Genomic DNA, 26,455 nt, shown 5'->3' with positions numbered 1-26,455 from the left:
GAGGGACTATGTTTCTCGGCTGGCCTGGGAACGCCTTGGGATTCCCCCGGAGGAGCTGGCCCAAGTGGCTGGGGAGAGGGAAGTCTGGGTCTCCCTGCTTAGGCTGCTGCCCCCGCGACCCGACCCCGGATAAGAGGGGATGGATGGATGGAGGGATGGAGCATTTGTAGTTTGTGACATAAAATAATATGCCTTGAAATTTTGTAATATAATCTATTCTTGAATGATCTTTTTTTAAATGATATGACTGTACTTATAAAACACTTTTCCAGCCAACCAGGCCACTCAAAGCGCTTTACAACACGATCTGTCCTCATTTAGTCATCCACACACATTCATACAGCTCTCTGCTACATCACTACAAAACTATGAGACTAATAATTTAATACACTATGTGATTTCCTTTTTTTATTCTTTTAAATCACCTATCTTATTTTAAACAGTAGAATTAAGCAAAAAGCTCACACTTCCTGCCTTACTGATACAATTTTTTAGCAGTCAGTGGTTATTAGGAGGTTAAAGAATAAAACTTACTGACAAATGCAGCAGCGCTAAAAATACAGGATTTGGGACAGGAAGCTACTGAATTTTGGTGAGATCAAGTAAATGATGCAGTCCTGATCCTGTTTTCACACAGAAAGAGGAGCCAAAATCCAGCGTGGGGAAGAGCCAGGCTGCAAAGGACAAATCCATAATTCAGCCGAAGTCTGAGAGAGCTGCAGAAGAGGAACTGCTGGTGGAGGGGGCTGAGTGTGTTGAATATACAGAGCTGGCTTTGGACTGCCTGGACCTGAAAGCTCAGGAAGAGCTGCTCTCACCTCCCTTTTCAGGTGATCACTTACTGTAAACAACACAAAATGACTAACTCAGTCCGTTTTACAGATATTGAGCCAAGATTTGCTACAATAGTAGCTGACACGGATCCCAACACATATTAAGAGCACTAATAGATTACACAAGATATTTATTTACCGTATTTTCAGGACTACAAGGCACACCTGAATATTAGCTGCACAAGCTAAAATTAGGGGAAATCCTGTTTTGTTCATACATTAGCTGCACCGGACTAAAAGCATGTTTAATTACCATATGTAAGAGAATATGCACAAAGGAGATTGTTAGGATAAAGATGGCTGTTTGGGAACACATCCCTTTTATTAACATTTTGAAAAACAAGTTACCAGTACATATTTGCATACCTTTTTACGTATATGTACAAGTACTGGTAATTAAAAGGATGAAACATGTACTGTGCTGTTTAAACGAGTAATAAATGTTCTGTAGAACAATAATCAGCCTACCTGTTGGGCTAAGGTGCAGAAACACGGCTTTAACAAGAAGAAAAGTCAGTCAGTCATCGTTCGTTCCCCTGTTGTACGGAACTACTTTGTCTGGCGGACGGACATGCGACCAACACACAACTCTTTTCCCCGTGACTGTGTGTCTGATCACATGCCCTCCCACCAGGCAAAGTAGTGCCATACAACAGCAACAATCCAAAACAAATCCTCTTACGATATCACAAAAATCATGAAAAATCCATAGAAAAGCTGCACCGGACTATAAGCCTCAGGGTTCAAAGCTTGTGCAAAAAGTAGCGGCTTATAGTCCGGAAATTACGGTAAATATTTACCAGTAACTATCTGGAGTCAACCATGCCTGTCTGTAAGTAAAATATTTCAATAAAAATTACACAAATTGAAATGAAACCATTGAATGTTCCTTTCCAACTGAACCAAAGTCAATTTAAAATGGCCTCCACGGTCAACTAGCCTTAGGAAACACAACAATAAATCTAACTCAGTCAGTTTTACAGATACTGAGCTAAAAGTTGATGTGGTAGCTGAGAGTTGTTGCCATCATATTCTCTGAGTGTGACAGCATGACATCACTCATAACTTTGTTTTCAAGGTTTGACCAAAACAGCAACAACTCTGTCAGTTTTCAACATAAGATGATCTGAGTCTCAAACTCAGTCGGCGATATGCACTCCTTCAGTGAACGCTAGGTTTTTAATGCTGAATGCTTCCTGTTTGTTGGGATGCAGGAGATGCTGAGGGGAAAGATGCAGACATGGCTGAGGAGTTGCCTCTGTGCTGCTGTCGTATGGAGAACCCGAACAGTGGAGGGAGTCTGTCCACGCTGGGTCAGACCTGCATGGCCATGGAGAGCTCAGATGGAATGGTAGGAGTACATTACCAACACTTTGTTTTACATTTGTGACTGCCTGCACAGTCTCTGTTCCACGAGGCCACCGATTTAGTTGGCGCTGCAGTTTCTTCTTCTGCACACACCTTGTGTTTTATTACCTGGAGAAGTAACTTAATGTTTTTTTGTGATCAATTTTTTATTATATCTTCCATTAAAGTGGACTCCAGGTATTTTACAAAAAAGAATATGAAACATAAATTCACATACCTGTACATGTTTAAATATTGACATAAGAATAAACAAATGACACAAATAGAAAATAATAATAAAAATAAACAGAGTCACAACCCAATATACCCTATGTATAAAATTGTAATGTATTCATTGATGATCAGGATTTCTAGATGCTAAGCTCACATTGGCCCACACTTTATCCCAGTCAAATGATGATATCTGAAATGTCTCTCCTCCAAACCAAGTGTAACCAAGAGGTGTTGTGAGAGGGGCCTGTATGGGAACACCATTATCTTTTAAAGATGATCTTAACTGCAAATAAAAGAAACAGGAGGTAACTGGCATATCAAACTTAGTACATATGTCCTGAAAAGTAAGTAACCCTCCCACCCCATAAATGTTGCCAAGCATGTGAATATTTTTTCTTCCCGGCTTGGAAACGAATAGGATGACCACCAATCAACAGTTTATCATTATTAAATGCTGGAAAATGCAGACCCCATCCAGAGGAGCAACCAGCTTCTTTCTCCATCCTTCTACATATAAATAGGAATGTGAGATTATAGGACCAAATTTGAAACGGCATTGAAGTACTGAAGTGTAAATATGGAGCTAAGATCTTCTCCTCCGGGGCTCGCCATGACACCTGTGCTTCAGGTGGAAACCAGGTTAAGAGACGCCTCAGTGTAAAGGCCCACTTGGGAAGGGACAGGCCACCAGCCTGTCTTTCTCACTGCATTGTGATGAGCTTATAAGGGGTCGTTTACCACGCCAGATAAATGTTGTTATTGCTGATAGTAGGTTGCTCCGGTACCAAGGGGGCGGGGGGAGCATCAAGCTAATGAAGCTGACTCTGGGCAAAATATTCATTTTAATAATGGCTACCCTAAAACAAAGTGAATTTGGCAATGTAGACCATCTCTCAAGATCTGCTATAACTTTGTTAAGTGTGTTATAAAAATAATTCTAGGATAAATAAACAAGGTTTGTAGTGACTGGAATCGATGCATGGATGGTGGCATCACACATGGCAGCTAGTTTTGCCTGTGAGCACTACAGCTGTTGGGTTTTTGTACAGCACTTTAATCATAATGATGGATGTCATGCCAAACCTCATGAACTCAAGCACTGACCACAGGAAAGGCCACTCAAGGCGGCCGAAGGCCTTCACTGCAGCTAGTGAAAGGACAGCAGCAGGGGAACATCTGTAACATGTGATAATCTTCTAACATTATCTGGAGCCAGTCTGGACTTTATAAATCTTGTCTGGTCACTATGAACCACTTAGTCATTTGACCTTGAATTCGCCAGGCCAGTAATTTCACGTAAATCTTTAAAAGTGAAAGTGGCCTACAGCTGGAGCATTCTCCCGGATCCTTTCCTCTTTTAAGAAGTAGTGAGATGAATGCCGAATTAACATCCCTAGAAAAAGAGCCCTCCTTGATGGTTTATTGGATCATATCCATTAGGAGAGGGCCAATCAAAGGGCAGAGAATGAGGTGAAATTCAGGTGGGATCCCGTCTGGTCCCTAACGGCTGCCTCACAGTCCTGCAAGGTGACAGGGCCATCTAGATTCACAGAGACATCCTTACTAAGGCGAGTTATTTTAATGTTGTTGAAGAATTCATTGCGGGCATGTTGCTTTAACTTGCTTTCTGACTTGTATATGTCATGAACGGTGGAGACGAAGGCGAACCCAGAGCGCAGACTCATTTTTAACAAACAATAATTTATTAACTAAAGAAACACAAAACAAAAGCTGACGTGGCAGCAAGAACAAAATAAAGAACAACCTAACACTAACATAAACGGAGACAAGCGGGACGGAAAAAGCAACAAACCATAGACAAACCAGAGACAAAACCTTAGGTATGGAGAGAAATGACCGGGTTTTAAAGTGCTGAGGATAATCAGGTAAGTGGAGACAGGTGACATGATTAATATTGCTAACAGGTGGAGATGGGAGTGACAGGTAACCAGATGACTAAGCTGGGGGAATGAAAATGAAAACAAACACAGACAAATGAGACAAGGGCAGAAGGAAACACGAACCAAACTACAAGATAACAGAAAATAATAAACACCAACTGAAACATAAAGCAACTAACTGAAAACCAAAAACCCAAATCCTGACAGTATAATTCCGGATAAAAGGAGGAAAAGGAAGCGTTCACTAATTTTGGGTCAGATTGAATAATGCCATCTTAACATAAAAAAATCAGCAAAAAGCTCGTCCGTTCGGAGCTTCGTTGCTAGTAGATGGCTAGGTTTAGAGGAGTTAAAGTAATCATTTTGTCTTGTTTATGCATGAGGAATTCAGAGCGACTTCTTGATAGAGAATTAATCTCTTTTTTAACTTGTTCTTTCTGTAAGGCTGTATGTTCGTTAAAAGTATGTTGCAAAATAGCATCAAGGGTTTCAACTCTAAAGCTTCTAAATTAGCTGCATGTTTCTTACTTCGTGTTGAGGCGTATAAAGTGGTAATACTCCTTATAAAGCATCAACTCCAAAAACTCGCTATAACATAATAATTTTAACATAGAAGATAGTCTCTTCTTTTACTAAGTGAGAAATAAAACAGTTTAACGCTAAGCAGTTACCAGATTCACAGCTTTATTTTCATCCTAAAATGTCTGCTGTGGCTACTGTTTATAAGTCAAAGTGTCCCTTGGACAATACGTTTATTTTACTTTTACTTTACAGTTTCTTAACTTTTACTTAACTTTACATTTTCAGTTGTTTTGTTTATTGTTACATTACTTCTTTTACTTTACATTTACTGTACTTTAACATAACTTTTACTTTACTTAAACTTTAAATTACTTCTTTTACTTCACTTTTTGAATTTTACTTTACTTTTTATTTTTCCTTACTTACTTTTTACTTTACTTTCACCTAAACTTTAATTTTACTTTACTTTACCTTTTAAGTTGCCTTTAATTTTACTGTATCTTTATTAATTTGTGTTCTACATCCCACCACATTATGGTGGTGATATAAAAAGATGCATGGATGACTGTCTGCACTATTTGTAACTTTTCCAGAACCTCAGTCCAACACTGACATCTAGTCTGAAATTATGGGCCACATTTAGGCAAACATGTTTCTAATACTATGAACATACCACTACATACTTGTAGGATCCTATAAAACAAGTTGCTGTTCTTTAAAGGCCCAGTGGACAAATTTTAGATTTTCGTATCAGCGTGGTGAGTTTTTTTGTTATTTTGATTTCTCCACAGCTGAGTCATTGCCAGAGGCCGGTGATAAAACAAGAGATGATGCGACCCTCAAACATGGTCCAGCTGCTGGTCCTGTGTGAGGACCACCGAGCCGGCATGGTCAAGCACCAGTGCTGCCCTGGCTGTGGGGTTTTCTGCAGGACGGTGAGAGGAAACAAAGCTGATAGACTGTTTATTTACACCTTACAGATATTACAAACGGCTAACTTTGGATCTTTTTCCTTTAGTGAAAACTTCCACACTGAACGTATGATGTTGGTGGAGTGAATTAGCTGCTTTGGTCACCTTCACACTGGATGATGAACCTGTAACGACGTCAGATATCAGCCAAAATGTGTATCGTCTTTGTAGGATCTTAACAAGGTCTTCTCCTGCATATTAAAATCGTTCAATCGCTCCTTGTTATGTGTGATAGAGTAAGTTTGGTCGTAGAGAGTTTTGAGCATGCACACAATTTCTGTAGCAGGTTTGTGGTGGTTTATCATCATGGTGGCGGTGTATTAGGGTCCTGTGTGGAGCTTCATACACGGTGCTGATGTGTGAGGCCTCCGAGCACCAGCAGGGCTTTGTTGATGAGAATTTGAAGCAGGACGGGTCATGCTGGCCGATGACTGTGATCCCGACAGGGTAATGGAAACAACTTGTTGTGCCACAGCAGGCATGTAGCATGTGCTGAGGGCACAGAAGAGCAGCTCAAGGATGCACAAAAATAGCAGAAAAAACCTTGAGGTTGAGTACAAAGAACATAGTAGCATCATGATTGCGTTCATTCTTAAGGATGTTTTCCATGTGCTGCGATCCAGGCTAGGGTTGGGGGGTAAAATCTGTTTTAAGACAAATTGCATTGTAGACATGAAAGATTCTGAATCGATTTTCAAATGTCAGAAATCCTTTTTGTTAACATTAATCTGCGCTGCCACTTTAGGAGCGTCCTTGTAAAGTCACTATAGCTTCCTGTTGAAGTAACTGCAGCACACCGGCAATCTTGAGCTTGAACGATGGTGCAGGGAAAGGTACAGGTGTGAGTGACTGCTATGACTCTCCTCCTGGCTCTGATTGGTTGCTTCTGACCGGGAGCAGTGTGTTTCTGCAAATGACAGTAGGATCTCTGGAGCTGGATTTTTTTCATAGATTATCTGTCTCATATTCAGCTGTCAGGACATAGTGACAGTTTTAACAAATATGTAAAAAATAAATTTTTATAAAAGTTACCTACTGCAGCTTTAAAGATTCCCGACCCTAATGCAGCCATATTCCTTTAGGTCGAAGGTCACAGAGAAAGTCATCATCCTATGTGAAATGAACTTTAGTTTTGGTGCATTTACTTAGTGTAGAAAACTGATTTACTGCATTTTCTGCACTACAGGGCGCACTGGATTATAAGACTCTGTCAATGAATGGTCCATTTTCAAACTTTTGTCATATATAAAGCGCACTGGACTATCATCGTCGTGCACCTCCCAATTTTTGTAACTTTGTGTGGACCGCGCGCCTTGATCCATTCAAAATGGAGGATTTCGGTGCTCTAGCAGAGCTGGTTCTCCTGTATCAGCATCTCTATGATCCCTCTATGAGAGATCACAGAGATAATCAAACGGTTCAAAGCTCACAGAAGAATACTGCAGCGACGTAAGCATCAAGTATAAACGCCTCCACCGCTCGCTCAGGTCCGTGCACAGAGCCCTGTGTGACTATAACTGAGCCTTAATGCTGCAAGAGGTGCAGCTTTGTAGTTTACCAAAGTCCTACTAAAACATCACGACTTCTTACATATATAAGGTGCTCCGGATTATAAGGAGCACTGATGTTTTTTGAGAAAATTGAAGGCTTTTAAGAGTGCCTTATAGTCCGAAAAATACGGTAATTTCTGTCACCAGTGGATTTATTGATCCATCCTTTAAAAAGACCTTTAAACTTTAATTAAATTTGCCATTTCTGAATAAAGCCAGGATGTTTGGGTGTTAAACTTTATAGTTCTTTTGTTCTTTTATATACCTTATATATGTGTTTTTTCCTTGAAATAAAAAAAAGATAAACAGCAGGTTTCCTGTTTTGTTGCCATAGATTATAAATGAGGCAAAAGCTTGCAGAGCTACTTTAAATGCTGTACCTCTGATGTCCGCCCTGACGAGAAGACATGTCACATAAATAATATGTGTGATAGTTAGAAATATTTGTTGACTACTTTGCCATGTGTTCCTGTTCATTGCACAGGGTTCGTTCGTGGAGTGCAGGCCCTATGGAAGCATTTCCCACCGCTTTCACCGGGAATGTGCCTCGATCCTGAGGGATCGCAGGTTTTGTCCTCACTGTGGAGAGGATGCCAGCGGGGCGAAGGATGTCACAGGTTCAAAGCCTGACCCGTCACCCTCCGTACCCAGGTCAAACCCTGGGCCGTCACTTCCTGTCGTAGCCACCCTGCCGTCAGTTCCAACTACACCAGCTGTGCCTCAGATACTGAGAGCAAAGAAGAGCAGTGAGCCTCAGAGGAGCAGAGATCAGAGCTCCAGCAGGTAAAACCACTGTGAGCATGAAGACAAGCCTTCCACTCTGGTTCCTCTCTGATACAATCCTTGTTTCTGAAGGTCAAAGGGAGAAGGTGCACATTCTGCAGACAGAATTCCTAAAGAGTCACTGGAGAACATCCTTGTGTCACTGGATGATGAGAAGTAAGTTTGCAGAGAAATGCATTTAAGAAAAGACTAAATTTTGCACTGTGAGACAAAAAAACAGATTTCGACCTTTTTATTTTTAGCCTGAAACTCAAAAAGGTGAAGTTTCCTGCCAGGCAGCTTTATGTTTCTGCAAAGCAAGGAGACCTGCAGAGGGTCATTCAGCTTCTAGGTAAGTACTTCTAGGTAGCCACATTGTCTGCAAAGATCTTCAGCAGTCATGTAGAAAAGAATATTAAGTTCCTCATCAAATGAAATAGCACAATAAACAGCTGAAACTAAAGTTGTTTGTTACAGTTGATGGGAAGGACCCCAACTTTTTAATGGAGGGCCAAAACAAACGGACCCCACTTCATGCAGCAGCTGCAGAGGGTCACCAGGAGATCTGCCACATGTTGATCCAGGTGAGATGACCCAACATGTGGGAGGAGCCTTAAATTAGAGTTGTTATTTTTAACCTTTCTTCTCTAGCATATTGTTTTTTCATAAATATAGTAATGACTGAAAGATACCTGCTGCGTGGAAGGAGAAATCAGTTACATGCAAAGGTTTAGCAAAGTAAAGAGGTAAAGAATGTCTCCTTAAGCAAACAAAGTAAGAATCCACTACTTCACCTTTTTCCAAGCTTGTTGGCAGCTAGGATGTCGTGGGGAAAGCCCCCCCCCCCCCCCCCCCCCAGCAGCTCTCTGTGGGTTTGACTACAGTGAGCTGCTGTGGTGACAGGTTAGAAGAATATCTGTATCAGGAATCAGAAATAACAAGACTAATGTTCTTATTTTCATGGTTTTAAAGTCCACTTGATGAAAAGCTGTAAAATCAAGCAGTGAATCCTCGTTTACAAACATATTCCTTTCTTGCAATCATTTTTCTGAAGATCAAGTTGTTTCACTGTCTGTGCAGTAATACAAACCTTAATCACTGACTTTTCAAGTCCCTTTTTAATACTTTTCCCAGTTGTGATTAAAAGAACTGATCATTTGTGTGTGTAAACGTTGCTGGGTGTGTGTTCCTGCATGTGCACCCAGGCTGGAGCCAACCTGGACATGTTCGATGAGGAGCACAGGACTCCGCTGATGACAGCCTGTGAAAACAACCAGCTGGACGCAGTTAGGTACCTGCTCAGAGCTGGAGCCGCCGTCGGCCACAAGGTGGGTCAGCACCCGTTGTGTCACTGTGCACCTGTCCTGTTTACCTGCTGCTTCACCCATCACCCTCCGATAACCGCTGCCGTTACTCTACAGTCTAATCACTTGTAGTTTCTAAACCACAAACTAAATTATGGGTGCAAACAAAGGTCTGGCTAACAGTGCAATCTTTCTTGATGTGGGAAACCTGTGTTAAAACCTCCTTCTTCATTTTTTTTAGCAAATCATGGCAATATTTACTTAAATATTTACAAAACCTCTACGTTTAGGTCATATTTACAGTAGTTCACAACATGTTTTTGTCTGATTGCTGGGAGTGATAAACATGTTTTTAGGCCAAAAAATGGGGGATAAATAACGTAAGTTTGCAACCCCGCTATAGAAAATGAGGGTGAAGCTGCTCCACCCACTCCACTGAACAGGCACCTATGAACCAGACAACATTCCCACCCTGTGAACCCCCGTAAGGTCAGTAGATGTTAGTTTTATTGGCCTCACTCTGCCTTAATGTAAGGGTGGATCGGGGGTTCGATCCCCAGCCCCTGCAGCTGGCTGAACTGTCCTTGGTAATGGTATTTTTTAGGACAGGGTTCCAGAGGAAAAACCATCATTTTTGTCAACAATACTAAACAGAAAGCTTTGCAGGAAAAGAGCAATAATATACATCAAGTATACATTTGATAAATGTGAAAAATGGGAATAGTTTTAAAACAGACACTTGTGTATAAAGAATTCATCCTGATATGCTTTGAACATCCTGCTACAAATAAATTTTAAAGTTTTACTTCCCACCAGGAACATGATTCCAATTATTTTAATTTTCCAAATCTAGTTTGTCTGAATTCAATCTTTACTGACGTGTTAATTTTGGACCGTCATCTGTGTCACAGAAGTCCTGATGAATCGCAGCACCTCGGATAGGAGACAACTTCATCAAGACAAGCACTCAGAAGATCACCTAGTCTTTGCAAAAACTCGTTGTAGTCATCAGTTATATTCTCAGATAAAATGATGTAGCTTTTGTTTAAGCACGGGGAGGTAAATGTAATTTGCTTGTGGCTCTGTTTTGATTCACCCCCAAGCTTTAACTGCTCAAGTCCAGAAGCCAAGAAGATAAATGTTCTAACACATCATTAAGCATTGTTTCATCATGTCGTCATACCAGGATATCAGGGGTTTCACTGGTCTGCATCTGGCAGCTAAACTGGGACATTATGACGTTGTCAGTCTTCTGCTCTCCAAGGCATCGAAACACATCAACTGTCAGGTAAAAACCCACAAACTGCTGCTAACAGCGAATGTGATGTGGATTAAAGTCAGGTTCACATGAAACCTGTGTGTCTGCGCAGGACGATGGAGGGTGGACTCCCATCACCTGGGCCATCGAGCACAGGCACAAACAGGTGGTCCACCTGCTGCTGAACAAAGGAGCTGATGTTAACATTAAAGACAAGGTCAGTGTTAGCTTTTACAGCTGACCCACAAAGAAATAAAGGAGCTGTTACTGCACATTTGTTGTTGTTTGCTTTTATAACATCACTAAAATCAACATTATTACCTCATTTTTGGAAGTAACCCTTGCAGGGGATAACTGCCTGCAAGTTGGTGTGGTAGTAGCTGAGCATCACCCCAGGACTTTGAGCTCTACTCGATACACAACGTAGCTTGGCATTACCTGTTTGTCTGTGCGCACCATGAATGAAACTCTCAAAGTGATCATTAGATGAACTGATCAAACACATGAATGGCTTCAAGCTCCTAACTCCTCCTCATAAGTTGATTTTAGTCTAAAACTGTCATGAAGGCTGCTGGGCACAGCCAGGAATGCTAGTCCTCTAATGTTTGTTTTGTTGGTTTTTGTGAAGTTATTGTTCAAGTATTAAATAGGCATCTAAACTCATACATTTTATTCACACTGTTAAAGCCCCAGAATGCAAGAACAGGTGCAGTGATAAGCTCCAGCGTTCCCGTCAGCAGGAAGTAAATGTGAGAGTTATTGACACAGTGTCTCTGATGGTGCTTCAGAAACTTCAGAAATTATTCAAGAATAGTTTTATCAGGACCAGGTCATCCTGGCTGATGTGTTTATTTATTAGCTGTTGAGTGTCTTCATAAGAGAAGAACCACTGCCTGTTAAAAGATATATAGATATATAAAAATAAATGGCATTTTCCCATTAGGTGACCCAGAACAGAACTTCCTTCTGTGTCTTCATTGCATTACATTTATTTAGCAGACCCTTATAATTTAAAGTCAAGTTAAGAGCCATATGGGAGGTTACGGCATTAAATGATGGACTTTTAATGTGGAAAGGTCATCTGAATGGGCTTTACATTGGGAGCTAAAGTCTGCTGATCCCTGATCTGCTGCTGTGCAGGAGGAGAATGTCTGCCTGCACTGGGCCGCGCTGTCGGGCTGTGATGACGTCGCCCAGGCTTTGCTGGAGGCTCGATGTGACCTGAACGCCGTCAACATTCACGGGGACACGCCTCTTCACATCACCGCCAGGGAGAACCACCTGGAGTGTGTGATGTGAGTGTGTAGTCTGCAAACTCAGTTAGCTCAGATCGCTCACAGATCACCTTTTTCTCAATTCCATTTTTGCATGATGTATTTGTCTTCTGTGATGGGTAAAATATCCACAGTGTCATTATTATTAACACATTTGAACTAAAATACAGCACAAACCTTTCAGTTCAACAAAACATTTAATGCTTTATGAAGGTGCCTGTAAGTCGTTTCTAAATAAAATTAATTTGAGTGTTTGATGATGCTGTAGTTTCTACAGCCTGTATGAGAGGAAAGAAACAATCCTTCTGTTTGTTCAATAAGTTTTTTACATAAAAACCTAAAAATACACTGTTTTTATAGTTAGTACTGAAAAAATGTAGCATAAAATTGTTGTCTTTTGTGTAACAGTTGATTCACTGATGATGAGGAGGAAGCTGTGCTGTTTTGCTGACAATGACTTGTCATTTTTTCAGCAGAAGTGTGTCTCAGTAGACAGCGTTCAGTGACTGACACAAAGCTTCTCCTACAACACACACAGTTTGTTTGTGTTATGGTACTGATGGATCATTTATTTCACACAGACAGCTACAAAGACTTGAACAAACTCCTGTTTCTTTGCTACTGACGAGTTTTTTACGTGGATGATTTCGCTGAAGTGATAAGCAAAGTTGGCTCAGTCCTTTTGATTCGATTGTTCACTCGTCACACATTTTTCTGTTCCCAACTGGTTTAGGATATTGTTTTGATATAAACGTGGTCCTTAGTCTTACGTCTGCATCATGGAAATCAGAAAAAGAATTGGGATGACCCTAAATGTAGGTGCAGGGCTTTATGGTGGGGCAGTGAGTAAAACAGGAACAACTGCAGACAAGAGTTAGCAGTCTTTCGTCTTATCTCTACTGTAGCTACAGTAACTACCTGAAAAATGTGACCAGGAAGAAGCTTCTTCTGTTTACTCTATTTGTTGTCATTTCTAAAAGCCAGCAATCGTCCATTTTCTTCGTCTGAAAGAAGATGTGGATATTCTTTTTATTTTCTCGTACGTACAGGTTGTTTCTGTCTCGTGGGGCTGACGTCACTCGAAGGAACAAGGAGGGGGACACGGCTCTGGACCTCAGCACCTGCGGCTCTAAGGTGTGGACAGCCCTGAACACCAACAAGAAGCTCACAGAAGCCAGGAGAGGACGGGACTGTCAGGGAGACAGGGTGCTCAGCAGGTACACTGGTTCCCACGGGGTTAAAATCCTTCCTACGCTTTCAGTGCCTGAAAACAAGATAACACACATGGGGACTATTATTTCATGCATTTCGTCCTCCCCTCCAGTGACCAGACCTGTTACAACAAGCCGTCATTCAGTCGTGTACGGGATACCCCTAAACCTTTATGCTCATTACAAAAAAAAAGACGTGTTTGCACCAAGCTACAAGGATTAGCATGTTAGCAGGTGAAATATATACAAACTACTGCAGACTCAGCTTTTATTAACATTTTCTTGTCAGGCTCTCAACTTTACAAAGAGTAGAACAGCAGAGAAGAATTAATATTCTGCACAATAGACAATTACTTTAGAAACATAAATAAATTGATCTGTTTCTGTGGTTTAGTTTTTGTCTGCCTCCTGTGTGCAGCCTGTGTAGCTAATAAAAAAGAAAGGCAACTTTCCTCTTCTTATTTCTTCTAAGGGGAACAAAAAGTAGACAACATTAGAGTCAGCCAGACATAAAACAGTGTCTTTAAGAGGAAACTTCAGCTGAATTGTGTCTGTAATATAGCTACAATCTGTTTTTATAAAAAACACAGTTTTAAAACTGAATATTATTTGTGAATTCAGCCCTGATTTGAAGTTATAATGACTCTGCTGCTCACATATTGGTTTAAGTTCAGGAAAAAGCTGATTCTGATTTTAAACAGAGCGACTGTCATCACAGTCACGTGTCCTTTCTCCCTATTTATATGCATACAGTAAATTAAAATAATTGAATTAAGATATTAAGAATTGTTATATTATTATACCAGCATTAATAAGGAACATGTGATACTATTTAGGCAGCAGTTGTAATGATATTTGCATTTCTGTTTTAAATTAAAACAACTAAATCACGTTTTTAAACTTTTGTTTTAATACAGGGAAACTGTGGTATTTTAGATCAAGTTCTTATTCTGTCAGGCCTAATTGTGTGTAAAGATTTGTTGTTCTCTGTAAAAATGTGTGTGAAGTTCATGTGTGCATGGAGTGGACGAACAATAACTGTTGTTGCACAAAAAATCAAACGTCATTTTGTTTTTAATGTAATTAGTTAATTTAAAGTAGAATGTGCTGTTTAAAAACATTCATTTTAGATCAGGGACTGGTTTATCTGGTTTAATTAAATGAGATTATTTTTGTTTAGGTTTTAACATGATTACCTGTAAGGTGTGATAACCATTAGCATTGTGGAGTCATGGTAGAGACAAGGACATTTCCTTCCTCCTTTTAGGGATATATCTCGAGGGTACGAGGCGGTTCCTATCTCTTGTGTTAATGGAGTTGACAGCGAGCTGTGCCCTGACAGCTTTAAATACATACCAGACAGCTGCGTCACCTCCCCTCTGAATATAGACAAGGACATCACTCACCTACAGGTGAGTCTGCAGCTTCCTGTGAAGCAAAGATTGAACTCTGCTCTCTGTTCAGGCAGTCATGGTGCATTAATGACATGAGAACTAAACCTAACACTGTAGCTGCACGCTGACATCTTACTGGTTGTGTTACAAAGCACTGCAGCTGTACAGACGACTGCTCATCCAGCACCTGTGTGTGTGGCCAGCTCAGCCTTCGATGTTGGTACGACAACGTAAGTACACACACACACACACACAGTCGAATACAAAGAGTACTGCTGTGTTTTGTTTTGTTGTTGCCTATAATGTTTTTGCCTGTGTGTGTTAGCTAATGGTAGCTAAATATCTCCTGAACCACTGGACAGAATTCAGTGGAAGTTTAAAAACGTGTTCATTAAATCCACATCGACAACTGATTTAACTTTTGAAGTCAACCCAATTCAAGATGGCCACCACTGACATGGTGAAGTTAAAAAAAGTATTTCACAATCTGTTACTTTTCAAAATGTGTGTTGACCATATGCTATGACCACCCCAAATCTTAGCCCAGTATCTGAGTTATTTTACAGATAGTGGGGCTTGTCCTGTCCTGAACCTTCGGGGTGGTGGTGGAGCACCAAATGTTTCTGATTAGTTCAAGATCCCAAGCCTTCCCAGCCAGCAGCCATTAGAAATGTGTGTGTGAAGAAACCAAGGCAGCTGCCTGTGTGTGTGTGTGAGACAGAGGCTCAGTTGTGTTTTTTGTTTTGTTGCTGTAAAACACACCTGACTTTTCCTGATGGGAGCCCCTTCTCCCCTCCCTCGTGCTGCCGGATGACTGAATGTAGAAAGTGCTCTCATTGTTAATCTTTTAAAGTCTGTCTGACAAAGTTTCAACTGATTCTATATATGTTTAGCCAGCTTTGAGGCTTTTAGCATCTTCTTTATCAATCAATCAATCAATCAAATTTTATTTGTATAGCACATTTCAGCAGCAAGGCATTTCAAGGTGCTTTACATAATTAAAAAACAAAATAAAAACAGCATGTGACAATGAATAAACAGTAAGAAAGAGACAAAAACCCGCACTCTAACCCTAATTTAGCCATAAGCAACTCTAAACAGGTGGGTTTTAAGTTGAGATTTAAAGGCACCCAGTGTTTCAGCTGTTTTACAGTTTTCTGGAAGTTTGTTCCAAATTTGTGGTGCATAGAAACTGAAAGCTGCTTCTCCTCGTTTGGTTCTGGTTCTGCCATTTATGAATAAATGGCATTTAAGTTGAAACCCATTTAACTGAACTGATTCCAGGAGGTAGAGTTTTTCCTGCCGAAGCGTCTGAAAGGAGCTTTGTTCGTAGAGTGGCCGAGCTCAGCCTCAGAGATCATCCGAGGGGGAGCATCTGATCAGAATGTTGTCCGAGCATGTCCCTGTGTCAGGGGAACTCGGGGCAGACCCAGAACTCACTGGAGGGTTTTTTATATCCTCTCCAATGTGGGAAGGCCTTGGAGTCCTCAGGAGGAGCTGGAGAGTGTCAGTGGGGAGAGGAATGTCTGGGATTCCCTCCTGGACCTGACCGTGGATAGGTGGTAGAAGATGGCTGTACTTGTTGTAAAAGTGTTTGATGCAGCTTTGTATGTGTTTGCAGGAAGGCCGACTACCTCTGGACTTCTGTCACTGGGAGCCCCCAGTGCTGTTTGAGTGTAACCACGCATGTTCCTGCTGGAGAACCTGCAGGAACCGTGTTGTTCAAAACGGACTCAGGTTCTTCCATTTATTTATTTAATAAATCTTTGTTTCATTTTTATTCACCCAGGCTGGACAGAATAGAACATTTTCATTGATGTGTTTGTTATCCAACAGCTGACTGTGGTCTGTTTCCATTATTGTTTTAAACACTTTTTAAAGCTGTGTGTTAGAAATACAAATGAAAATAGTACAATTAAAAACAAGCTGGTTTAAGCCTTTTTCAAGAACAAGTTGTGAATTTGAGGAGGTGGGGACAGTAAGTGCAAAAAGGTTCTATATCTCACATTTGTGACTCTGTAGTAGTTTTAGGCTGTATTCACACCAGGAAAGTCCTTTGGTCCGGACCAAAAGCGGACTTTATTTTTGTCGTTTGGTGCGGTTTGCATTCACATTGTGCTTTTTTGTAAGCGGACTATAATTTATAAACAAAGCCACGTGGCTGACGGTCATTGCTCCCATTGGACAGAAAGACGGGGGCAGCGGTTGGAAATAAAGATGGAAGTCCTGCGTGCTGGATTCGTTCTGTTGGTACGATTACAGCACCATTTTGAAATGGTGAGCAGCTCATTCAACGTCGGTTTAATGACGTTTTACTTCGAATTTTGGAACGGCGCCGGGAAATGCGTGCCGCAACTCGAAGAAGCAAATAATGCTATTTGTCCCATGATGCTTAGCAACGGTGGCCTGTGAAGTCCAAAAAGGCGCATGCTTTACGTTGTTAGTTCGGTTCAAGTCCGGTCTGTATTCACACCAGAAGCGAACCGAGACCACCTCAAAAAGCGGGTCTCGGTCCGGTTGTTTGATCTGCACCTGAGTTCACATGACTGTATTCACACCTGCAGAAAAAGTCCGGAACCAACGCTGGAAACGAACTCTGCTTCGATTAAAGCGGACCAAATGTGTCAGCTCTGAATACGACCTTAGTTTTTAGAGTATCATGGTCCAAACTTACATTAAACATGTATTTAATTTATGACAAAGGGCTGTCCACTGTGAGATTAATGGGAGGCAAGGCAACAACCTTTGACTCTGTTTAACATGATGGCAACACAAAGAAATGTGAGGAAATGTGTCTAATAGCTCTTTGGGAATCATCTTGTTGGTGCAGAAGTATTATTTTATGTTCATCTTATCTTTGGCATTTTTGTTATTTTTGGCTGTAACAAAGAGTCTAAAGTTCCTTTTTGCTAAGTTGTCTGTTATGTGTTGACAAAACTGTGGTTTAACATCAAGTTAAGGTACTTTTTAATATTTAGATAAATCACAGATCGGTGTTAGGTGACTTTACGAACAAGCCCTCCACTGAAGTTAAAATTACTGCACAGAAAGGAAGGAAGGAGCCATTTTGGTCAAACCTTGTAAACGATGTGCTGGATCTGCTGTTAGTCTTCAGTATGTGTCGTGACTGCCCCTCAGACACAACACATCAGATTTTAGTTATATATCTTTCAGATTGAAGTAGTTATGGCAGTTTTCCTGTCGGCTGGGGTTGATTATCTGTGGTGGTCGTTGTGCATGTGATGGACGGGGGTTCTGGCTGGTTTTAGCTCCGTGCTGCTGGAGGAGGCTCCTGGCTCAAAGGCATGTTTTTCTGCCTGGCAAACGGAGAAGGAAATTATTATTTTCTTTATTCCTCTCCTCTCTCCTCTGAAACCTTTCTTGAATAAAATGCTCATATTTGTTCTGTTGAAGCTGCTGGATGAGATAAGAGCTCTGTTGTTTGTCCCAGGGTCCGGCTGCAGCTCTTCAGGACAGAGAAGATGGGCTGGGGAGTCAGGGCCACGCAGGACATTCCTCAAGGGACATTCGTTTGCGAGTAAGGACATGGTGTTTCACTATCACTGCATAAAATGCTGCTTCTGCTGAGCTCGTCTTCTGGAAACTTCCACAGATATGTTGGAGAGATCATCACTGATGCAGAGGCTGACAAACGAGAGAACGACTCTTTCCTCTTCACTCTGGACAACAAGGTGATCAAATTATTTATATCAGTTCTTAAAGTTGGATTTTCCACTTGTGGTTGGTATGAGTGAGACCATCAAAGTGCAAAAGGGACCACATTTAGACCACATTTATTCCTAAACTGTGTTACGTGAGTTCCCTCTAGTGGCCCACAGAAAACAAATCTGTGTTGGCTGTTTACAAGTTAGATAAGCTAACTGTGGCAGCAAGTTAATAAATATGGGTCAACCATAATGTAGTCTTGGCTCCGAAACAGAAGTTCAGTGGAAAATGTTTCAAAAGCTTGTGTGGGGACTGAAGGAACAGGTGCTGGTGAGGAAATGGTGAGACAATATGGACAGAAGAAGAGCTGCGGCTGCAAGGTGTGGTGTTCAGCAAGCTTCTCAGCCATGAAGCTATGAAACCAGCACCTTTCAACTAAACACGCAGCTCTGAAGGCCAAAGCTGGTGGGTCCAAGTCCTGCATCCGGTTCTGTGTTCCACCTGCAGCCGAAGCTCGGGAAGCTTCACACTGTGCCGGCCTTTCAGAAGCCACAGACGACCGGCAAACATTTGTTTACCATTAGCCAAAGAGACGACGCTTACTATGTGTGGAGATAAAACAGGTCAAAATAAAAGTTCATCTGTTTTCACTGGTATGTTTGATGGCAGAGACTTTATTATGAGGGATAGAGGATGGTATAAAAATGTGAGGACTTTAAAGGACTTTACCTTTTTGGGAGGTTGCCCCACAAGTTGTTTTAAAAGCTTTAGGTTTTGATGCTGTGCTCATTTGAACAATGTGTCAGGACCTGTTTTATTTGTAACTAAGCTGCTGTGTCAGGAAGGGGGAAGCTTTAATCCTGCAGTTTGGTAGTCCTCAGAGAGCCAAGTTTGAGAACCACTGCTATAGGCCAGTAATTTGATGCAATCTGCTGGCTTCCTGGGATAATGTTTACTAATTGGCATTTCATAATAAGCTGTATGTGAGTGTTTTGTGTTAGAATAAGAACTGAGCTGATTGTAACTGGGTTTGAATCAGGATCTAAACTGGACATTTTTATTCTGTAAACCTGAGCTGACTGTTTATGAATTACTGCTATATAAATAAATCAAATTGAATTGAATAATATTTCCTTTTAAGGGCTAATATCTGACTTATTTTTGTTTGTTTTCAACATGAGCAAAAAGAAGTTGATTTAGTTGTTGAGTTCGGAGCGTTGGTCAGCTTCAGTTATGTTGCTTCCAATAGTTACTCAGTGGTCGATGTCCATCCAATGATTATTTTCTGAACGTTTCATTCAATTTTGTACAGTGGTCCGTGAGATCTTTTGCTAACAGACAGACAGAGCTGATTCCAAATAGTGATAGGCTAAATTATAAACAAAAACCTTGCAGGGTCTGTCAGGGCTAAGAGTAGGGCTGTGCAATAAATTCAATTTGTAGTTTTGATTTTAGTCGATCACAAAAGCAACATAATCAACAAAAAGTGATTATGGTTAAAAATATTCTGTCATATCCAGCTTTGGAAGCAAATCTGCCCCCTAAATGCTGCTGCTGCCTGTTTGTGTGTCGGGAGGAGTGCGGGCAACATTTGACACCAAACATCAAGTCTATATCAGAACCTTACATGTCTAAACGATGTGTGTGAAGTTTTGTTGGTACAGAATGACTGTCGAACTGGAACAATCAGATTAAAGCAGGGAGAGAGCCGTGGAACCAGACATTCTGCACAAAATATTTCCAAAACACAATCATTTCTTCGTGAAGTGTTAGCTCCGTGTTGTTGCAGCTGGAAGCTGCTTTAGGGGAAAAATATCTGCTGTCAAGAAAACAGCATGGGAGGCTGCAGTGCAGCCCCCCCCCAACCATCATCCTCATCTTCATCAGTGAGGTAAACAGGGCAGAGTTCTAAGACAACAGTTCTACCCCATGTTTCCTGTAATAAGTAGGAAACATGGGGGGATTTGAAGTTCATATGTGAAGAACTTACAAAATCCCTAATTGGCTCAAAACACGAGGCAAAGACAGAAACAACTGTTTGACTTAAAACACAATTACCTTTCAATAACGTGCTGTTTATATCTGTCTGTTAGCAAAATGTCTCACGAATCCCTGGATGGATTTTAATGAGACTTTCTGTAAGTAATCTATGGATGTACATCTATAATTTAATAACTTTGGAGTCAACCCAATTCAGCATAACTGCCAGGGCCAACGAACCTTAGAAAACACTAAAACTGCAACAACGTAGCTAATTGGACAGGTATGGAGTTAGATTTTGGTGTGGTAGTAGCACACGTTTGAGTGCAACACATTATATGACATTGTTGCTTAAAACCTTGGCATTAACCACTGTTTGTCTGTTAGCAAAATATCTGATGAACCATTTCAGTAAAACTCTCGGAAAAATGTACATCTACAAATCATTATTTTCTGTAGTTAACTTAATTCAAGATGGCTGCCACAACTAATGGACCATTGCATACGCAAAAATGTATTTACCTCAGCAAGTTTCACAGATATTGAACTAAAACTTGGTGTAGCTGAGAGTCGTAGTCAGACCATGAAGCTCCTCGGGGGAGAAGGCAGCAACACGTTTTCCATTCAGGAAACAGAGCCAAACATCACGCACATCATCTGGAAGTTGGACTGTTCGAGCCAATATACACCCAAGTTTCATTCGTATTTGTTGATTTAAAATATTTGTTTGTTTTTCTAAGTTAAAGCTTACCTTTTAAAGCGAGTGATGAAAAGCACCTGATCTGTGTTCAGGTTGGGGATGCCCACTGCATCGACGCCAGACTCTTCGGCAACATTGGCCGCTTCATCAACCATCTGTGTGAGCCCAACCTGATGGCTGTGAGGGTGTTTACCATGCACCAGGACCTACGCTTCCCAAGGATCGCCTTCTTCTCCAGCAGGCCAGTGAAAGCTGGAGACCAGATTGGGTGAGTGACGAGAGAACAGCCATCTCAGCTCAGTCTGCAGACTGTCAGAAAGACGAGAGACTTCTATGTGAAAGCTGAGTGCTGAAATTTACTGAGGAAGCTGAAACTAAAAGAAGCACAACGTTAGGTAAAAGCTAAAAGGAGCAAAACAGTGGCTAAAAGCTAAATGCAGCTAAACGCTACCCAAATGTGCAAAGGGTAAGCTCAATGTAGCAAAAGGCTAAATGTTTCCTAAAAGTAATAAAAGGCTAAGGTTTAGCTCGACAAATAAAAGTGGCAAAAGACTAACTAAAAGTTGGAAGGTGCAAAAGACTAGCTAAAAACTAAAAGTATCAAAAGGCCTGCTAAAAGCAGCAGAAGGCTAGCTAAAAGCTATAAGCAGAATGGTAACTAAAGCTAAAACAAGCAGAGGCCTACCCTAAAGCTAAAAGTAGGAAGTATGCTGAAGCAGATTTTAAAAGGAACAATTTTGAAGGGATGAAAGAGATTTCAGTGAAGAATTATTTGTAAGTAAAGTTAAGCGTTTTTAAAAGCATAAAAGTTACAGCTGAACATTTTGATATATGAACAGCTAAAACAGCACAGTAGTTAGATTACAGAACACCCTGAACAAAAGAAGAACAGGAAAGCAATCATGTGACACAACGTGTGTTTGTCTGAAGGCTCGACTATGGCGACAGCTACTGGAGGGTGAAGAGGAAGTACTTCAGCTGTCAGTGTGGGTCTGTGAAGTGTCGTTACTCTGCTGCCTCCAGATGAGCTCCTGCGCCTGCTGCCTGCAGCCTGCAGCTGTCCAAAGCCCCAAGCTGTACGCCTCACACACGCTCTGCTGTTGGGAAATAACACCACAGTTACTGGAAATCATTTCAGCTCCCAACTTCATGTTCCAAGAGAAAAAAATTCACCAATCGTGAGCTTTAACTTATTTATACACAAATGCAGTTTGGCTAATTGACCTAGACTAGTTTTATAATTTTAACTTTTGTAGAATTAGTACTGCAAAGTGTTACAATTGTGTGTTCATGAAGAAAGGTTATTTTCTAGTTGTCTGGTTAGTTTTTATGAAGAGTTTTTACCTTGTTTGTTTGGCTAATAAAACGTTTAAAGCTTGTGTTTGTCTTGTTGTTTTTTTCATGCCCGTCTGAAGATAAACCCTGCGTCACAGTGAATACTGTCGTTTGGAGGGTGTGAACTAACAGCTTACCTGGAGTCATGCTTGATCACGTTAAACAGTTTGATGCAGATTTACAGAATATCGTTTCTACTGAGCCCCAAGGCAAGGCCATCATTCTGATACCAGAGTTAGTTCAGCCAATCAAAGGCCCCTACAGTGAGATAGGAAGAAGTTTATCCAGGCATCTGTGTTCAGAGCTGTTTGGAGCAGAATTACCATGCCTGGCTGAAAGATGTCTCTATTTTCTGTAAACATGATGCGCACTTCAATAAAAGATTCACCATTTTGAGGCAACTTTCTTCCTCCTTTCTGAGCACAAATGCTGACCTTTATAACCTGGTCAATGAAACTGTAGGTCACTCTTTTTTTCTCCATCACTTAAGATCCATCCATCCATTTTCTTTACCCACTTCTCCATTCTGGGTCTCAGGGAGCTGGTGTCTATCCCCAGCAGTCATTGTGCGAGAGGCGGGGGACACCCTGGACAGGTCCATCACTTTAGATTTAGACAAAAAAATACGGTTAATTTAGACTTTGTTAATTCATTTTAAGTTCCTTTCTTTAGATTTCAGTACATCATTGCTAGATGAAAAATCCAAGGACTGCTTTTGGCCCTGATCGGTTCTGGTAGCCAAGTCCCCCCCTGGCAGTTATTTCCCTGCAAACCTGCCTTTGTTCCTGAACTTTGTTCTTTTTATCCCAGAAAAACAACCCGTGGCCTGTTATTAGCTTGGGCTACGTCTCTTCAGCTTCATCTTTTGCCCAGCAGTAGTCGTCTCCAAACAGCAGTAAAATAATGGTCAGGACTGCTGACTCCCTGGCTACATGTAACACTGAAATGGGCTTTTCAAATAAAGGCAACTTTTTTAGTTGATGCAGAGCTGCCCTGGTCAGGGGCCGATGGTTTCCTTAGAGACTTCCAGTTTAAGAGTAGGAACTGCAGACAAGAGTGGGGCAGAAAAAACCTGGCATTGCTTGAAAGAATGCAAATGGGAGGAAGTTTTCACTGTTGTGGACAAACCTCACAAACGTTCGGCACATTTACTCCTGCAAAATGTGTTTGTGCTCACAGTATGTCAGCTACCACCAAACTTCAGCTGGATTTCTGTAAAACTGTCTGAGTTTACAAGCATTTATGTGTTTGGTGGGGTTGATTACATCAGCGGCCATCTTGAATTGGATTGATGTTAATCAGGCATACATGTACATGATTACTTTCTGAACGTTTACTTTTCGTCCAAGTCCACGTGAGCTATTTTGCTAACAAATAAAGACAAAGTTTTAAAAACAGATATCGTGTTTCAAATTACTACTTGGGAGTATAAATTGAGGATTACATTCAGCTACTATCACACCAAATTTTAGCTCAGCAACTATAAATTGAATTAAAATAAATAAATAATTTTGTTAGTCAGTTGTAGATGTGCATCAAAAGATTACTTTCTGAGAGTTACAATAACATTTTTCAGGTGATCCATGAGATATTTTGCTAACACAACAGACAAATGAGCAGACATGAGCAACACCATTATTCCTGTTCTGCCTTCAGTAGCAGGTGATGATAATCAAGTCTCAGGTGTTCATGGTGTTTCCCGTAGCTGAAAGTACCAGATTTTAGAACTGGTGGAAGAAATCCAGCTTGTTTTGGAGAAAATTGGCAAAGCAGCAGTTAAAATGCAGCCTGCAGGTCTGTGTCCCACTGTGGTCGTTTTAATAAGACGCTGAAAAGCTTCGATTTAAACTGAATATGTCAACATATTTAGATCAGACTTGTCCATCATCCAGATGTTTGAAATGTGTTTTATTCCCTCAGTATGATGAGTCCCTTCAAATTCACCTGGTTTTAGAGCAAATGGTAAAATATAGTTTTTTTTTCTCTGACACAGCAGAAGCCCTGAATAGAGTCAAAGGAACGAGTCAGTGAACAAACTTTATGGACTGTGGAGGAGAAAATCCTTAAATTTCTTACAATTGTACATTGAAAAACATTGTTCTTAAACTGTTGGACTATTTGCTCACAAAGTGGTGAACCTCGCCCCATCTTTGCTTGTGAATGACTGAGCCTTTCAGGTAATCTCCCTTTATACCCAATCATGACACTCACCTGTTTCCAGTGAACCTGTTCACCTGTTCACCTGTTAATGCTCCATACAGGTGTTTTTGAGCATCCCTCAACTTTCCCAGTCTGTCCCTGTCCCAGCTTTTTGGAACGTGTTGCAGGCATTAAATTCAAAAAACAATAAAGTTTATCCATTTAAAAATTAAATGTTTTGTCATTGTAGTGTATTCAACTGAATATAGGTTGAAAAGGATTTGCAATTCATTGTATTCTGTTTTTATTTATGTTTTCCACGACATCCCAACTTTATTGGAATTGGACTTGTACATTTTACATTTTAAACATTACTTGAACGCAGCATACTTATGATCAACTCAGACAGAAAAGGAGATAAGACACTTTATTTTAGGAATGTCTAGATAATTAAATGCATTTTCAATAAAATCACAGTAATGAGCTGGGACATTAGCATTAGCCTTGATTAGCCTGCTGTGTCAGTCTATTTCCACCAATGCAACGTACAACTTCTGTATATTACTTTTACTGAACCATGAAACAGGTTTACAGAGCCCTATACTGTGGATATCAAATAACAAGTAAATGCTCCAAAATGGCTGCCTTAATAGCTCCCGTACAAAATCACAATGTTTGGGTCATAGACTGTCTAGGATCTGGGCCTGTGGAGTTATTTTTGTGTTGGGTTAGATGATTATGTTCAGCTCTCTGTGCCTCCATGTGTGGTCTGCCATGTCAGTACATTTCCTTGTCACCCTGCCACACCCATCTTCCTGTTCCTGGTTCTCAATTAGTCACCTGTGTCCAACTCTTCTTTAGCCCCAGCCTATATAATCTGGTTCTTTACTTTCCATCGCTGTTGGATCATTGTTGCAGCAATGCACTGTCTGGGTCTCCCTGGGTCTCCCCTTTTCCCCCAGAGTACCACTTGTGAGTTTTTTGCAGCCTCGTCAGACTTTTTCTTTTTTTTGTTTGGTTGTTATTGTTTTTTTTGTAACATCCTGTATGGCACGCTACTTGCTGCTTGAACCTTACTGAACCTTACTGAAAAAAAAATAAAAAATTTGCATGTCACATGGGCAGAATAATTTTGTTATACATTTTATTTCTTAAGTTTGTTTCATTGTATTTCATTCTCTTTTCTTTTTTTTGATTGTTTTTACTGTCTGTTCGAAATAAATAAATAAATAAACCCAGAAGCAAAAAAACACTTTTTTTGGCAAATAATTCAGATGAACCATGCCAATAACATGACGTGGAACTGATAGCAAAGGTATTGAACTCCCCCTGTGTGCATCTTTTAAACTTTCTGACCTGTCACAGAACTACTGGACATGTTGTCACTCCACATCTTCCACTACCTCTAGCATTGTTTTAGCATCAAAAGTAGATTTGGGACAACTGTACCTTTCAAATGACACATTACTAGATCTTGCAGCAAAACCCAGCAAGTGTCATGGAAATGCCTGAATCCCTCATCTCAGCTGTAGCAAGTATGTTATTGTCAGCTTCGAAGCATGTTTCCTAAAAGTCCTGTACCCTGCCTGGCTGGTAGGCTTCAAGTTCTTTAAAATATAAGCACTGTTCTTGTTTACAAGGTCATTCAAAATGTGTCTGTAAGTATCTACAGGTAGGGATTTACAGTCAGTGTATATTTCTCGTGGTTCCTTCCTCCAATCAGGAGACACCTGTCCTCAGATCTCGCCCAGTCCATCTTTGTTTCATGTTTTAGTTCCATGTCACACTTGTTACAATCAGCTATAACTGTACTGCAGCATGTAATGTGTCAGTGGCTGATGAATGAGGTGTGCCATGCTAAATGGTGGAAAGCTTGCTGCTTTGTTAAAACTATGTATGTAGTGAATGAGTGGACAATCTGAACACAGCGTTAGCTTTCAGCTAGCCTTTTGCTTACTTCTAGCTTTTAGCTGGTAATCTGCTTCTTTTAGCTGGTATTCTGCTTTTCTTTTAGCTTGTATTCTGCTTCTTTTAGCTTTTAGCTGGTATTCTGCTTCTTTTAGCTTTAAATGTT

The 26,455-nt window shown here is 40.7% G+C and overlaps 1 protein-coding gene across 2 annotated transcripts in view; it reads left to right on the top strand.

The window, feature by feature from the left end:
- Positions 1-22,286, top strand: part of ehmt1a (euchromatic histone-lysine N-methyltransferase 1a) — a 40,848-nt gene extending 18,562 nt beyond the window's left edge. For both annotated transcript variants that reach the window (XM_017441290.3, XM_017441291.3), the window contains exons 5-23: positions 638-830; positions 2,048-2,184; positions 5,629-5,772; positions 7,843-8,141; positions 8,214-8,297; positions 8,384-8,472; positions 8,598-8,704; positions 9,326-9,448; positions 10,611-10,712; positions 10,795-10,899; positions 11,823-11,977; positions 13,006-13,173; positions 14,435-14,579; positions 14,714-14,791; positions 16,183-16,298; positions 18,013-18,099; positions 18,175-18,253; positions 21,000-21,175; positions 21,838-22,286. In XM_017441290.3, coding sequence (XP_017296779.1) covers positions 638-830; positions 2,048-2,184; positions 5,629-5,772; positions 7,843-8,141; positions 8,214-8,297; positions 8,384-8,472; positions 8,598-8,704; positions 9,326-9,448; positions 10,611-10,712; positions 10,795-10,899; positions 11,823-11,977; positions 13,006-13,173; positions 14,435-14,579; positions 14,714-14,791; positions 16,183-16,298; positions 18,013-18,099; positions 18,175-18,253; positions 21,000-21,175; positions 21,838-21,934 — 2,484 coding nt within the window. In that variant the 3' untranslated portion in view covers positions 21,935-22,286. The remainder of the gene's footprint in view (positions 1-637; positions 831-2,047; positions 2,185-5,628; positions 5,773-7,842; positions 8,142-8,213; positions 8,298-8,383; positions 8,473-8,597; positions 8,705-9,325; positions 9,449-10,610; positions 10,713-10,794; positions 10,900-11,822; positions 11,978-13,005; positions 13,174-14,434; positions 14,580-14,713; positions 14,792-16,182; positions 16,299-18,012; positions 18,100-18,174; positions 18,254-20,999; positions 21,176-21,837) is intronic.
- The last annotated feature ends 4,169 nt before the right edge of the window (positions 22,287-26,455 follow it).

Source organism: Kryptolebias marmoratus, linkage group LG1, assembly GCF_001649575.2.
Source record: "Kryptolebias marmoratus isolate JLee-2015 linkage group LG1, ASM164957v2, whole genome shotgun sequence".
NCBI classification, from domain to species: Eukaryota; Metazoa; Chordata; class Actinopteri; order Cyprinodontiformes; family Rivulidae; genus Kryptolebias; species Kryptolebias marmoratus.
This window is presented reverse-complemented; position numbering and strand designations above follow the sequence as displayed.